We start from the raw sequence: 14,335 nt of genomic DNA on the forward strand, positions 1-14,335 counted from the left end.
CTCATCATCTTAAAAATGCCCTCCTATGTTAAGAAAGACAACCCTCCCCATCTCCCCACCTCCTCCAGCTACTAGGCTTTCTCATCCTTGTGCAGCTTGTCTCCTTTCTGTCTCCCACTCCTCAACACATTCTTTCCTTACATTTGTCCCCACCAGTGTATGAAACTTCTTTGACCAAGGTTCCCATAACTTCCTTGGCACCAAGTTCATTCTCATCCCATCAACTATATGCTAAAAATTTCCAAACTTATATGTTCACTCTGACTTTTCTTCTGCACTCCTTCTCTGACTGCCTAGTTCACATCTTCCCTGGGTATCTAATAGGGTTCTCAAATTCAATGTGTTCTCATCTCTTTTCCTCCCATAATACTCTTCCCCTGTCATATCTCTGTACGTGGAACCTCCTTCCTTCTCACCTCCATATCCACTAGGTCAGCAAGTCTGTTGATTCCACCCAGTTGAAGAGCCCTTGAATCTGTTTACTTATCTCTGTCTCTCCTGGTACCACCCAAGTCCAAGCCATCCTTATCTCTCCTCATACAGTCTGTTACCCCTCCAGACTACTAGAGCCAAAAGGTGCTTAGCTACTAAAACCTTCATTGGCTCCCCATTGCCAGCAGGGGGAAGTTCAAACTCCTTAACTTCGCCTGCATTGCCTGCGTGGCCCTCCCACCTGCTTGCGGCCTCACCTGCTCCTCTCTTCCCGCTGCCCTCTGAACATTGCCATCCTGGATTTCTTTTGGTGTATGCTAAGCATTCAGCCAGAACACTCTCTCCCCTCCAAGCTCTCCTTTGCCCTGTGTAAAAGCTATTAATTATCCTTCTAGCCTTAACTGAGATGTCATTTCCTGTGGAGGCCTTTCCAGACATCCTCTCAAGAGCAGGTCACATCCCCTGCTGTGTTCCCAGAGCCCCCTTGTACTTATTCTTTCCTAGCATCCTTCACTTATAATGATGTTTAAATGTCTGGCTTCCTTTCTAGACTCTGAGTTCCATGAGGCAAGTTTCCTGCCTCCTATCTTCTTTTCTCTGACCTTTGCACCAAGCCTGGCAAGTAGTGGACACCCAAATGATTTTTGGTGAATGAATGGATTAGAGACAAGAGTAGCTCCATATGGCAATAGACTCTATTATTATAAAATATAATCCCTCCTGCCTGCCACTCTCAACTATAATACACTAATCTTATTTCCTGAAGAGAGATGAACCGCCAGTTTGACATGAAGATGGAATCCAGCCTGCTTACTTGTAGTAGTAGATGGGCATGTGTTCTTGCTGTGACGTGTGCTTCTGAGCACAAGTGTGATTCTCACAATGAAAATACTTCATGAGATGGCAGCAGACTATGTTGTGCCAGTTGAAAGTTATCACAAATAATTTTGAAAGAATAATCTACTGTGGCTATTTAAATAAGGGCTATGAAATATGTGCCACTTTGCCCATTTTCAGAAAATAGATGTTGCCTTATGGTAGGGTCTGCCAAATTGAGACAGACTTGGATCTTTAGACAGTAAGAAGAGGCGTTGGGCAAATGAATCAGCAGTAAATTTCATGAGCTTTGTTTCAATTGTGTGTGCAGTGTAAAAGAGAAAGAAATAAGGCAACTTAGAAACACTTTCCATGTAGGGCATTATTATAGGGCTGACACACTAGTTTCGATTCATTTGTCTTTATAACTTTTGTTTTAACTTTCTTCATTTGCTATGTTCTTTGGGAGATGAAGATTGTAGGGAAATGACCAGTTTCATAATTGTAAAATGGAGAATTTGATTAAATTAAACCGTTGGTTTCCGTTTTCTCCTATTTCCATGTGCTGCTAACTTTGTATTGTCTGTCAGCCTTTGTGCATAATGTGCTCTTCCTGAGGATGAATGCCAACTGCCAACAGAGTTCAGAATTCTGATTGATGCTTGCTTATAGGCTCTTTCACAGAGGTGCTGTTTGCTCAAGAAAAGAAAAGATGTAATGACTCTAGGCTGTATAAGTCCTATGTTCATTAAGAAAGGAACTTCATCCTTCCCACTCCCTTCCCCTCCAAGTAGTACGTAATTACAACCAGATGTTCATCATATGCTCAGAAAATAGATTTTGTGATAAATGATGTGCTATCCTGGAAAGATAATGTCATGTACCATTACTTTTGACATCATATTATAAGAGGGAGTATTTTTTAAGTTACCAATTCTTAAAAAGCGGTGTTGAATGACCTGTTTGACTAGTGTGCGGTAAGTCTTGCCTTTCCCTTTTTCGAAAAATGTTTGCTGTAGCGACATTCTTGGGCAATGAGACTCAGAGTCTTCATTAAGTATAAGAGGTGGTGCTTTCCCTCATTTTAATCACACATCCCTAATACACATCAACTAGGCAGAACTCATCTAGTCTGTCCTGTGCTCGTCGGCCTGGCCTGACCCGACAGCGGTCTTGTAGCCCTAGGTAAGAAGTGTGCTGGTCTGTGTTTGGGGGCTCCCACTGCGGGGGAGCAGGTCCCCAGGAGGCGATGTTGAAGCTAGACTTTCAGGATGATAAAGGTAGCCAGGCTAAGGAGGGAATGGAGGCGGAGCATAGAAGGTGTGGGAACAGCGTGTGCCAGTGTTCAGGGAACTCAAGAAACTCCCCAGGCAGCTTGTGTTTAGAAAGCAGGGGTGGGAGGAGCAGAATAAGGTGAGGCCGCTAATGCAGACGGTCGAGGCCGTGTCTGATTGTGTTCTTCCCTGAATGTTCAGAAATGTGTGCCTCTCCCTTGTTGCCCTTAGACTGAAGTCCACGTAGCAGGTAATGAAGGTTCTTGCCGGTTAGCCTCATCCTCCCTTTAAAGCCTCTTTTCTCGCTGCCATCTCTGTTTTCCATATGCCCATGTTTTAGCCATGCTGGGATTTTTATCATTCTCTAACTTGAATGTCCTTATACCTTGGCTCTGGCTATTATCTGGCTGAAGTGCTGTTCCCCAGCCCTCTTCTCTCTACTGAATCCCGGCGTAATGTCATTACAGTGTGTTGTTGTTGAAGTCTTCTCTGCTGCCTGAAATCTAAGCAAATGGCTTCTCCCTCTGTGGTTTGATAGTACTTTATCAAGTCGATTATTGTAATTACCCTATGCTGACTTGTTTGTGGTTGTGTGTATGTGTGGCTTCCCCATGACCTATTAGGCACAAGGGCGAAGCTTTTCAGTAGTTTGTACTTTTTAGACTTAGATATAGTAGGGGATCTTTGAATTTTGGTCGAATTACAGCAAAGAGATAAGTAGCATTTGCTGATTTAGAAGCATTTTCATCTGTGTCAACTGTCTCATCCCTAGAAACAAAATGTTGAAGGAAATGTTTTCCCATGTTCTTGTCTAGGGAAGTTGTTTTGTATAAATAGACTGTATGGGGAATTGTTGAAGCATCCTGGGTTAGGAAAGAAGGGTGAGCCTCAAGGGTGAGAGATGTAAAACTCAACTTCTTGCTACCTGTTATAGCAAAGTTCAGTGTCAGATTGCTTTATTGGGACCCTTTCCACTTTGTGCAGAACATCTATTAAGAACATCTTCAACCAGCCGACCTGCTTCTTTGCCGAGAGTACCTGCCATGGAAAGTGCCAAGACCATCTCAGGTAATGACTTTTATCTGAAATTGCCTTTAAAAAGACTTCATCTAGAAGTTTTAGTAATAGTACTAAATACTTTTCTCTTTAGACTTAGTTAACTTGACTTGTCTCTTTAAGAACTCTTGTTGATTTTTTTTTCACTCTGAATTTCCCCTATGCTATTTTTCAGATCCTACAGAGGTCATATTTCATGGCCTCGATTTCAAAAAACAAAAACTAGGTAGTTCCATTCATTTAAAAAGTATTTATTTAAATGCTCAGAGTGGGTTAGATGATGTGCCGAAAACACAGCTTCATACAAAGTTGGTATAATTGTGAAAGATTAGAATATTTATCCCAAGGTGTGTCATGACTGTTTTTGAAGAGTTATTTCAGAGCACGTCCAAAATTCTCTGGAAGCCAGATTTGCAGTGTGATAAAGCCATCCTATCATGATGAATTTAACGAACTTGCTTTGTTTGTCTCCTAGAGCTGATCTTTAGTTTATCAGTTGTTCGCATTATTTTCCCTTTGTGGCCTTTTCTTACTCTTAATAGCTCAACTGAAAATTGGATCAGGAAAGGAGAAATTCCTGTAACTCTACCTCATACAGTTGACGACCCACTTGTATGTATATTTGAATTAGTACAGTTTTATACATCATAGCTGAGTCTTTAAATTAGTAAGGAGTCGAGTCAAAATCATCCCAAAGCCCAGATCCCAAACCCTTTTCCTATAACAGTGTTCTTCCTATTCTTTCTCAGTGTTTCCTCTGTTTTATATAAAATTATGAAAGGTGTTCTCATTCAATTTCCTAGCATACCACTAAAAGGTACTGCTGATTTAAGGCATACAGAGATTTGACATTGAAAGAGAAAACAAGAATAATTATAAAATTATGTCAGAATATGTAAGTGCCTCATTCTAATAAGATCCTGTAATAGGAGAAAGCATCTGTTTCTTCTGGATCTTTAAAGACATCACTTTTCTAATGCAGTGTTATGTTTCTGCTTGTGGTTATCCTAAAATCATCAAGAATATTTTAACCAGTAAAAGGCGGGCATTTTACTAATAATCAGGGGGGAAAGTTACTGATGTGTCACGTAGATTGGCATTACAATCAGCCCAGGGGTGAGACAGTTAATGGCTTCTTCTGCACATCCAGCATCTTCTGAGGTGAGAGAATTCTGTCTGAGGTCAGGAACTTTGTCTCATGTCTCACGTGTCACTGTGCTCAGCACAGCATTGTGAGCACCTGCTCTTACTCAGCACATCCTTGCTGGAAAGCCGCTTTTATTTTGGCTCTGTTATCAACGGCAGAAGTGGCTACGTCCACTTAACGGTTCTCAGAACTTTCTGTAATTCTACCAAGGTACAATGTCTTACCACACCAGACTTTCAAAGTAGGACTTTCCTGATGGTTTTTATTTCTCAGTAGCTGACGTGCCACCTTTTGGTTTTCTGTTCTGTTGATTTATGTTTTTTAAAATATGGCCTGACCCAGAATTAAATGTATCTCTTTCTTTTCTTTCTTTTAACAGTCTTTTTTGGCTAAGTTCAGAAGGGTCGTTTTGATTTCAGTTGAGAGTGGGTAGTTATCAGGTACTGCTTTAATTAGCCTTTGGTTTTTAGTTGTATTTGTGATTAAATGAATGTTTACAGAGTACTATTTACTATGTACTAGGTAGATACTTTGAGTGTTACAGGAATGGGTAAGACACACTTCTTACCATCAGGTAAGGTGGGGTTTAGTGCATATTTCAACTACTGTACCTTTTTTACAGTTTTTTCTTTAAATAAAAAAAAAATAAATTTTTACAAGTTATTAGTAAGATAAAGAAAATGTTAGTTTTTCCTCCTGTTGTATAATTTTTGCTCTTTTTGGAACCTGCTGATGAAAATGTGCTAAGAACTCTTGATTTAAAATGTTTCTGCTATAAAATGCATAATGACTATTTCTCACAATCAGTGTCTCGACGAAGTAGTGAAGAGATGAAACGAGACATCGCTGCACCTGAGGGGGCGTCGCCGGCCTCTCTGCTGGCTATGGGGACCACGTCACCACAGCTTTCCCTCTCCTCCTCTCCTACGGCGTCTGTGACCCCCACCACCCGAAGCCGGATAAGGTAGAGAACCGTTGATACTGGTGCATTTCATGTGTACCTTTCCTGGCCTTTTGAGAGTAAATGATCAAGTTGTAAAATAATGCGTTGAAGCACTGATTTCTTTTGTCTTTCTTTGTGTGTTATTAAGTCTTTTCTGATCTCCTCCTCTATGCCCAGAATTGAATAAGATGGTATAGAAGTAAAAAAGTAAAACAAAGTTAAAAAGATAGTTCCTTTCCTAAAGCACAGCTGATGGTTTTGGGTTTGGTTTTTTAAGTTGGAGAATGGTTGACTACAAAAGCAAGCATTGTGAAATGCAAATACTGGGGTGTGGGTAGAGTGTTAGGGAAGGCTGGAAGAGTGGAGTTGGAGTGGGGCCTTGGGGGTGGGTGGGCGTTGTTGGTGAGGTCAGTGACTTGAGCGAATGCACAAAAAGGATGAATAAGCAAGAAGTTGGGGGAGATAGCTACCGAGGAGGTAGTGCTGCACACACAGAGAGGCTGGGTACGGAAAACCAGGAGCTGTGGACCTACCATCTCTGGGGGCAGCGGAAAAAGATTGACTAGGAAGGGTGTGGCTCGGCCGCGGAACTTCTTTAAAGCCAAATTGAGTCACTTTGATGTGGTAGCAGCTCTAAAGTGGGGTAAATAAATCAGTGTGAGAAGATGATCCAAGAATTGTTCTATTCTGGACAAAAGACGGGGAAAGCAGCTAAAGGCTATTGTAATGTTTCTGGGACAAAGTTATCAAGTCTGGACGAGGGTGAAAGCAGTGGAAGTGATGACGGGAGGGTTGGACTCAGGAGCTTTTTCAAAGGGAACGATGTTTAATTTCAGCAACAGATCTTTAGAAAAGGAATGAAAAAATGAGAACTAACGATGGCTCTAATTGTTTAGACTAGGAGCTGAGAATATTATGCTATGTTAATAATTGAGGAACAATACATAAAAATATAATGTTATATTTTATTTGTGTTTCTCAATGTCAGAAGCCATTTGGGACTAAGAAGTATTTATAATTTAGAAGAGAATAATAGATGTCAAACATTTAGCATGCATTGTTTATAGGAATTAGGAAATACTCATGAAGAAGTATTAAGAAGAATTAAGCATTAAGAGGAATTGAGAACAATTAAGTATTTAAGATGTATTAAGACTTGAAGGAGGGATAGGAATAGGTTTCAGAAATGTAGCCATATATTGATTTACAGGTTTGAGGATAAAATGGGATATTTGGCCTCTCAAATTCAAATTATATACTTAGTTTTAAAGCCATGCCTCCAGGAAACCAACCTCTTAGAACAGTGGCCCCATGAGCAGTGCACTATTGTAGCAAGTAGGGGTGCAGTGATGAGGGGAGCTCGTGCTCTGCCCTGGCTGATACGGGGGAGAGCACTGTCCATGCTTGTCTTTGTAGTTTTGGGAAGGGCACCCACTCTTCCTGGCTCCTACATTTAGAAGCTATGATCTTCAGCAAGACATCTCCTCGCCTGAGTTTGCTCATCTTACAATGAAGTTAGGAGACTCCAAGCTCTAGGAGTCTCTTTTCTGCAGCTCCTCAGCATTGATTCTTTTTTGATGCTCTTTATGCTGTTTCTCTAACAAAGCAGACCTGCTGTGAGCCAGAGTGAACCTTTCACATTGATTGTAGTAGTTACTTTTATTTTGGGCATGATGAAGATTCTTTTTTTGGCTTGCCCTTTTGCATTCATTCACTTATCTTAAATTTATCTTCATTCTCTTTTCCTATGGTGTTATAACAAACTTCTTTGAAACCCTTAAACCAAAGTAGGAACCTGTTGGACTAGCACGTGAACGTAAAAGTATATTTCTTCAAGGCAACAATCTTAACTGAATGTTGAAATATTTTTGTATTTTACTGTTGGTTCTAAGATAAGTTGGTGGTATTTCAGTATAACTCTCAACTGGAAAAGCTTCAGTTCTAAATGTGTACTCTTTGATTTCCTAACATACTCTGGAGGGTAAGTACAGACAGAATCAATATGCTGAAGAATACTAAGCCACTTGTAACATAATTACCTCTAGGATACTTACTGAGCTAAGTTTATGGGGTGGGAGACTAGAGTCTCTGCTTTACTTTTTTTTTTTTAAACATGTAGAGAAGAGTATATTTATTTATTTATTTATTTATTTATTTATTTATTTATTTATTTATTTATGTTGCTGAGAGCCCACTGGCCCATGTGGGAATCGAACCGGCAGCCTTCGGAGTTAGGAGCATGGAGCTCTAACCGCCTGCGCCACCGGGCCGGCCCCTCTGCTTTACTTTTAAACACTGAAAAACAGACCAAGCTTTTAAGAGTATGCTACTTGTCAGGAAGCAGGTTATTTTGCAAAGCATTCTCTTTCTCTCCAGGAATTCCTCAATGTTCAATTCGACTTCTAAAGTAGCTACTGGAAAGAAGGGATTTGGTGCTGGATGAGTTGGCTTGTATGCTACCCCTGCTCTGTCACCCGGACAATCACGAAATCTTGTTTGATGCAGTGTGTAGTCTGGGGCAGAATATTCATTCTACCTTCAAGGCAACTAACAGTGCCCTAAAGTACCCTACGTGTAATTTTACGAAAAGCGTTATATACAGCCATTAATTTTCCCCCCAAGCTTTTATAGTATGCCCATCCTATAGTAAGCTTTGAAGCTCCTTGAGAAAGCAGGGCCCCTGTGTTGTACATCATCCCTTGCCCAGCAATCCCACATTGCCTGGCACAGCCTGTGGTGCTCCATGGTAGGAGTGTTGAATGAATGATGAGTTTACAGAAAAATTCCATTTTCTATGCAAGATAAAATTCTAACTACCTACAGTCAATAAAGTGTACAACTTAGCAGTAAACATGTCTGAGATATTTTATGGTTATTTTACTATTTATTGCCATCTTTTGTCTCATCTGCTTCCCCAAATTATAAAATACCTTGAAGGCAGGAACTGTCCCTTGTAATCCTTCACCTTTTATAACTTTGTCCTTTGTATTTACAGTAAGTGATTTTTTTTAAAAGATGAAATAATTGAGGACATAAAAGATTGGAAACAAAAATGAGTGAACAAAAATAAAACCAAAGTGTAAAGATTATGGAAGGATAGGGTACTGAATGAAAGGAAGCCACAATAACTTTCAGATGCTGCCGGTATCAGGTTGTTTTTCTCCCTTCTGAGCATCCCAGAATGCATTCCATTAATTGTGAATGGACTCTATACTGAATCTCCCAGTTTCCGTGTGGATAATGAATAGAGTCCTTCACTTCATATAGCAGATATCCCTGACAGTGGTGGGTCTATGAGGACACTGTAAAAATTGATAGGTAAAACCAAATGAATGAAATGATACATCTTGCCATTGGATGCCTTAGTGTGTGCATTTATCATGTTCAAGAATGCAAACCAACACTGGTCTCTTCTGTTTGTAGGATTTCTGTTTTATAATGATGCTCAAATAAAAAATATTGCAACTTTGGATTTATTTTCACTTATCAGGGAAGAAAGGAAGGACCCTCTCTCAGCACTGGCAAGAGAATATGGAGGATCAAAGAGAAATGCCTTGCTGAAGTGGTGTCAGAAGAAAACAGAAGGCTATCAGGTAACCCATATGGTACTTTTTTGTCAACATGAGCAATTGCCAAACCAAGTACTGGAATGTCATAGCTTGCTACGTATCTCACATTAGAAATGATAGTCCTACAAAAAAGAAAAGAAATAATGAGTCCTATGTTGAATTACTGGAATACATTTAGCACATTGAAAGTCTGCCCCAAATATGGCAGAGTGTCACTTAGTAAGTTGCTTACCTTTCCAGAATACCCTTTACAATACATCTTTACAATACCTTTATTCAGCTATTATAGCATTTTCTTATTTAAGTCTTGGTTTTAAATGCTTTTGTTGAGGTCTCATCTGGACTAAATGAAAATATATTTTGCTTTAAGCATTTAAAGTTTTTTTTGTTTTGTTTTGTTTTTTTGGCTAAGTTGTTTTTCATAGCATTTCCCCCTTCCCGCTGTACTATCTTTGTACTGTAATCATTTCACATCTGGACTATTTTAATATCCTGCCCTGTCCTCCCTTTGTCTGTCTCTCTTTTTTGTTTCAATATTTTATTTTAAGTGAAGTTAAATACGATGTTTGGAGAGGCAGTCCTAATTTTACACAAATGGAAACCTCTAAAATATATCCATTAGACTGCTAAAAAGTATAGTTTAGAGTCTTAGTATTCTCACATATGATTTAGTTACAGAGACACTTCCCAGCCTGCAGCCGGTGTCTTCAATTGCCATTTCATATTTTGTTGCATCCGTACAGAAGTGCAAGATGAGAAGGGAGTTAAAGTTCTGTATTCTTGATCTCATTACGTCAGCCTTCATCTCACCAAAATGACATAAAGGAATTAGCTGTAACATTCCCTGACAATTTTTGTATAAAAGGGGTAATGGAGTAGTGGAGGAACAGATTAAGATCTGCCATAAATAAATCCCTTTTAGACAGATTTCTACGTGACTTCAGGCAGTGATCTTCATTTCATTTAGGATTCAAGAGCCAAGTATGTTGCAAGGGACTTTCAATTCTCAGAAAGTCATAATAGTCGATGAGGATTTACTAAGTGTCTACATGTCTCCATCTTCCATTAGGTACAAAGGAGACTAGTAGTGCTGGCAAGGATGTGGAGAAATTGAAACCCTTATGTACTGTTGATGGGAATGCAAAATGGTGCGGCTGCTGCAGAAAGAAATATGGCGGTTACTCAAAAAATTAAAACATAGAATTACTGTGTGATCCAGCAGTTTCACTTCTCATATGTATATACCTACCCAAAATAATTGGAAACATGGACTGGATGAGGTATTTGTACACTCATGTTCATAGCAACACTATTCACAATGGCCAAAAGGTAGAAGCAAAACCAAGTGTCCATCAGTGGATGGATAAACAAAATGTGATGTACACTTACAGTGAAATATTACTCAGCCTTAAAAAGGAAAAACTAACACATGCTACAAACATGGATGAACCTTAAAGACATTGCACTAAATGAAATAAGCCATACACAAAAGGACAGATATTGTATGAATCCACTTATATGAGTAGTCAGATTCATAAAGACAGAAAGTAGAATGGTAGTTGCCATAGGCTGGGGGCAGGGGCAAATGGGGAGTTACTGTTTAAAGAGCACCGAGTTTCAGTTATGCAAAAAGAAAAATGTTCTGGAGATGGATGGTGGTGATGGTTGCATAACACTGTGAGTGTACTTAATGCCTCTGAACTGTACACTTAAATATGGTTAGGATGATGAATTCTGTGTTATGTATATTTTGCCACAATAAAAAAATTAGCCCAAAAATCCGTAAATGATTGGGATACAACTAGCTAGAAAATCAACAAGGACATACAGGTCTTGAACTATATTCTATGTCTATGAACTATATACTAACTAGATCTATAAGACACCTGTGGAACACTCACTCCAACAACAGCAGAGAACACATTCTTCTCAGGTGCACAAAGAATAGTCTAGGATAGGTTGTATGCTGAGTCATAAAACCAGTCTCAATACATTTTAAAAGACTGAAATTATATAAAGTATTTTCTCTGATTACAGTGGAATGAAATTAGAAATTAATTTCACAACATACCAAATTAAAGGAGAATTTACAACATACCAAAACTTAGGGGAGGCGTCAAGCAGCGCTCAGAGGGACATTTATAGCTATAAACACCTCCCTTGAAAAGCAGAAAACTCTCAGATTAATAATCCGACCTTCCATTGTAAGAAAATCGGACAAGAAGAGCAAACTAAACTCATAGCATGCAGAAGAAAGGAAATAATAGAGATTGCAGCAGAAGTTAAGGAAATAGAAAAATAGTACAGGAGATAAAATGAAACCAAAAGTTGATTTTTTGAAAAGATAACAAATTGACAAATGTTTGGCTGGACTGACAAAGGGAAAAAAGTGAAGACTAAAGTTACTGAAATCAGGAATAAAAGAGGAGGCATTACTAATGATTTTACAGGGAAACAAAGGATTGAAAGGGAATACTGTGAACAATTGTATGCTGACAAATTAGATAACCTAGATGAAATGGACAAATTTCTGGAAATACACATAGTTATCAAATTTGACTCAAGAAGAAAGAAAATCTGAATAGACCTATAACAACTAAAGAGATTAAATTAGGAGTTTAAAAACTTCCAACAAAAAAGATCCCAGGACCACATGGTTTCACTGGTGAATTCTACCACATGTTTAAAAGAATTAACATCAGTCTCTCAGTTTCTTTCAAAAATAGAGGGGAGAACATGTTCTGATTCATTCTGTGAGGCCAGTATTACCCTGATAACAACATAAGAAAAAGATAATCACAAGTAAACTGTAGACCAGTATTCCTTATGCAAAATCCTCAGCAAAATATTGACAAATAGAATCCAGCAGTAAATAAAAAGAATTATACACCATGACCAAATGGAATTTATCCCAGGAATGCAAAGTTGGTTTGGCATATGAAACTTAATCATTGTAATACATCATGTCAATAGAATAAAGGGGAAAAAACATAAAATCTCAGTAGCTGCATAAAAAACACACACTTAAACTGGGAATAGAAAGGAACTTTTTCAACAGCATCTATGAAAAACCCACAACTTACATACTTGTGAAAGACTGGATGTTTTCTCCCTAAGATCAGGAACAAGAAATGATGTCCACTCTCACCACTTTTATGTGACATTTTCCTGAAAGTTCTAGCTAGCGCAGTTAGGCAAAAGAAAGAAATAAAAGACATTAAAAAGGAAGAAGTAAAACTATTTCTATTTGCAGATGACATGATTGATACCTAGAAAACCTTAAAGAATTCATGTAAAAACTATTGGAGCCAATAAACAAATTCAGTGAAGTTGCAGGATACAAGGTCAATGGAAAAATAAAAATCACTTGCATTTCTGTATATTAGCAATCAAAACTCTGACAATGAAATTAAGACAACACTTTAATTTTAAGAAGCATCAAAAAGAATAAAATACTTAGAAATAAATTTAACCTAGGGAGCACAAGGCTTGTATACTGAAAACTACGAAAAGTTGCTGAAAGAAATTCACAGAAAATCTAAATAAATGGAAAGACATCCCTTCCTTGTTCATGGATTGGAAGTTTTGACACATGCTACAACACGGATGAACCTTGAAAACATGCTAAGTGAAAGAAGCCAGTCATAAAACTCTAGCCTGAAAGACTTTGATACTCTAGACCGGAAAGCAGGTATAAAACTGGTACTCTCAGCTTTGCTTAGTGGCAAGAACATTAATGCTGGCGGCTTCAGGTTTGGTCCAGGGCTGAAATCTCAAGCATAAATCAGTATTGCATAACTCCTGCATTTTTTTCCGTTACAGCATTTTTTATTGAAATACACTTCACATAAGAGTTAATTCACCCATTTACAATGTACATTTTATTGGTCTTTAGTATATCCACAGAGTTGTGCAACCATCACCGCAATCAATTTTAGAATATTTTCAGCAATCCAAAAAGAAATCTCTTACCATTCGCAGTCATTCCCCAGTTGCTGTAAACCACCACTAATTTACTTTCTATCTCTGTAGATTGGCCTGTTGTGGACACTTCATCCAAATGAAATCACAATAACGTGGTTCTTTGTGACTGACTTTTTTCACGTAGCATAATGTTTTCAAGGTTCATTCGTGTTATGGCTTGTTATCAATACCTCGCTCCTTTTTATGGCCAAATAATACTCCATTGTGTGGATATACTATGTTATTCATTCATCTGTTGATGGACATTTGGTTTTCTTGGGCTATTATATATAATGCTGCAATAAATGTTTTGTACAAGTTTTTTGCATGAATGTAAGTAATTTTCTCATCCTCCTATCCATCTTCTACTCTGCTACCAAATTGGTTTGAAATTGTGATCTGCTTCTCTTTAAGCTGCGTCCCGTTGGTCGTTTGGTTAAAGTCTTGGCATGGAGAACAAGACCCCTTCCGATTGGTCTAGCTCCTGCATAGGCTTATTGACTCCTCATTCTTGTGAAATCCCCAGTCTCACCTTGGCCCTGAATGTCCCCCCATCCTCTCCCTACACACCTTCCGTCTGGAGACTGGCTGCTCCATCAGGTTAGACGTTAGCATCGATACAAAATCGTTTTTGCCCTGCTCCTTCCTGCAACGGTTCATCCCTCACACGTGCCCTTCCCCCTACTCACTCTTCACAGAGCCCCTGGAGCCAAGTTCTTCTTGACTTGAACTTGATCCAGGACAGAGTGTTTTCTGTATTTCAGGGCATATTCTATTGAGGTCTTTGCATCTGTGACTCATTATCCCTGTGTTCCCAAATCCCATGGGGTATATAACGAGGGTATTAAAAGTTGTCAGTTGGCAGTATGTCTTCTTTTCTAGACTGTGAGCTTTTGTCTACTCTCACCAGTGGACAAGAAGGGCCTGTCTCGGCCTCCTTTGAGCATCTAACATAAGGCTTAGCACATGGCAGAACTGAGTAACTGTCTGAGCCTGTATATTGAATGTAATGGGATACATTCGAGATTCATTTTTGGAATGGGAGTTCTCAAACTTGTATGTAGAAACCTATGAAGATTGTGGAAAAGTATAGACTCCTGCGACCCACCCTATAGATGTGTAATTCGGGAGGTAT

General features: G+C 38.9%; 1 protein-coding gene across 11 annotated transcripts in view; it reads left to right on the plus strand.

Annotated features, from left to right (window-relative positions):
- SPECC1L (sperm antigen with calponin homology and coiled-coil domains 1 like) overlaps positions 1-14,335 on the plus strand; it is a 124,358-nt gene that overhangs the window by 74,579 nt on the left and 35,444 nt on the right. For 10 of the 11 annotated variants that reach the window (XM_081037329.1, XM_081037335.1, XM_081037338.1 and 7 more), the window contains 3 exons: positions 3,507-3,590; positions 5,533-5,689; positions 9,159-9,261. In XM_081037329.1, coding sequence (XP_080893455.1) covers positions 3,507-3,590; positions 5,533-5,689; positions 9,159-9,261 — 344 coding nt within the window. The remainder of the gene's footprint in view (positions 1-3,506; positions 3,591-5,532; positions 5,690-9,158; positions 9,262-14,335) is intronic. The other variant, XM_081037337.1, reaches the window with a different exon arrangement.

The sequence above is a fragment of the Rhinolophus hipposideros genome (assembly GCF_964194185.1).
Source record: "Rhinolophus hipposideros genome assembly, chromosome: 24".
NCBI classification, from domain to species: Eukaryota; Metazoa; Chordata; class Mammalia; order Chiroptera; family Rhinolophidae; genus Rhinolophus; species Rhinolophus hipposideros.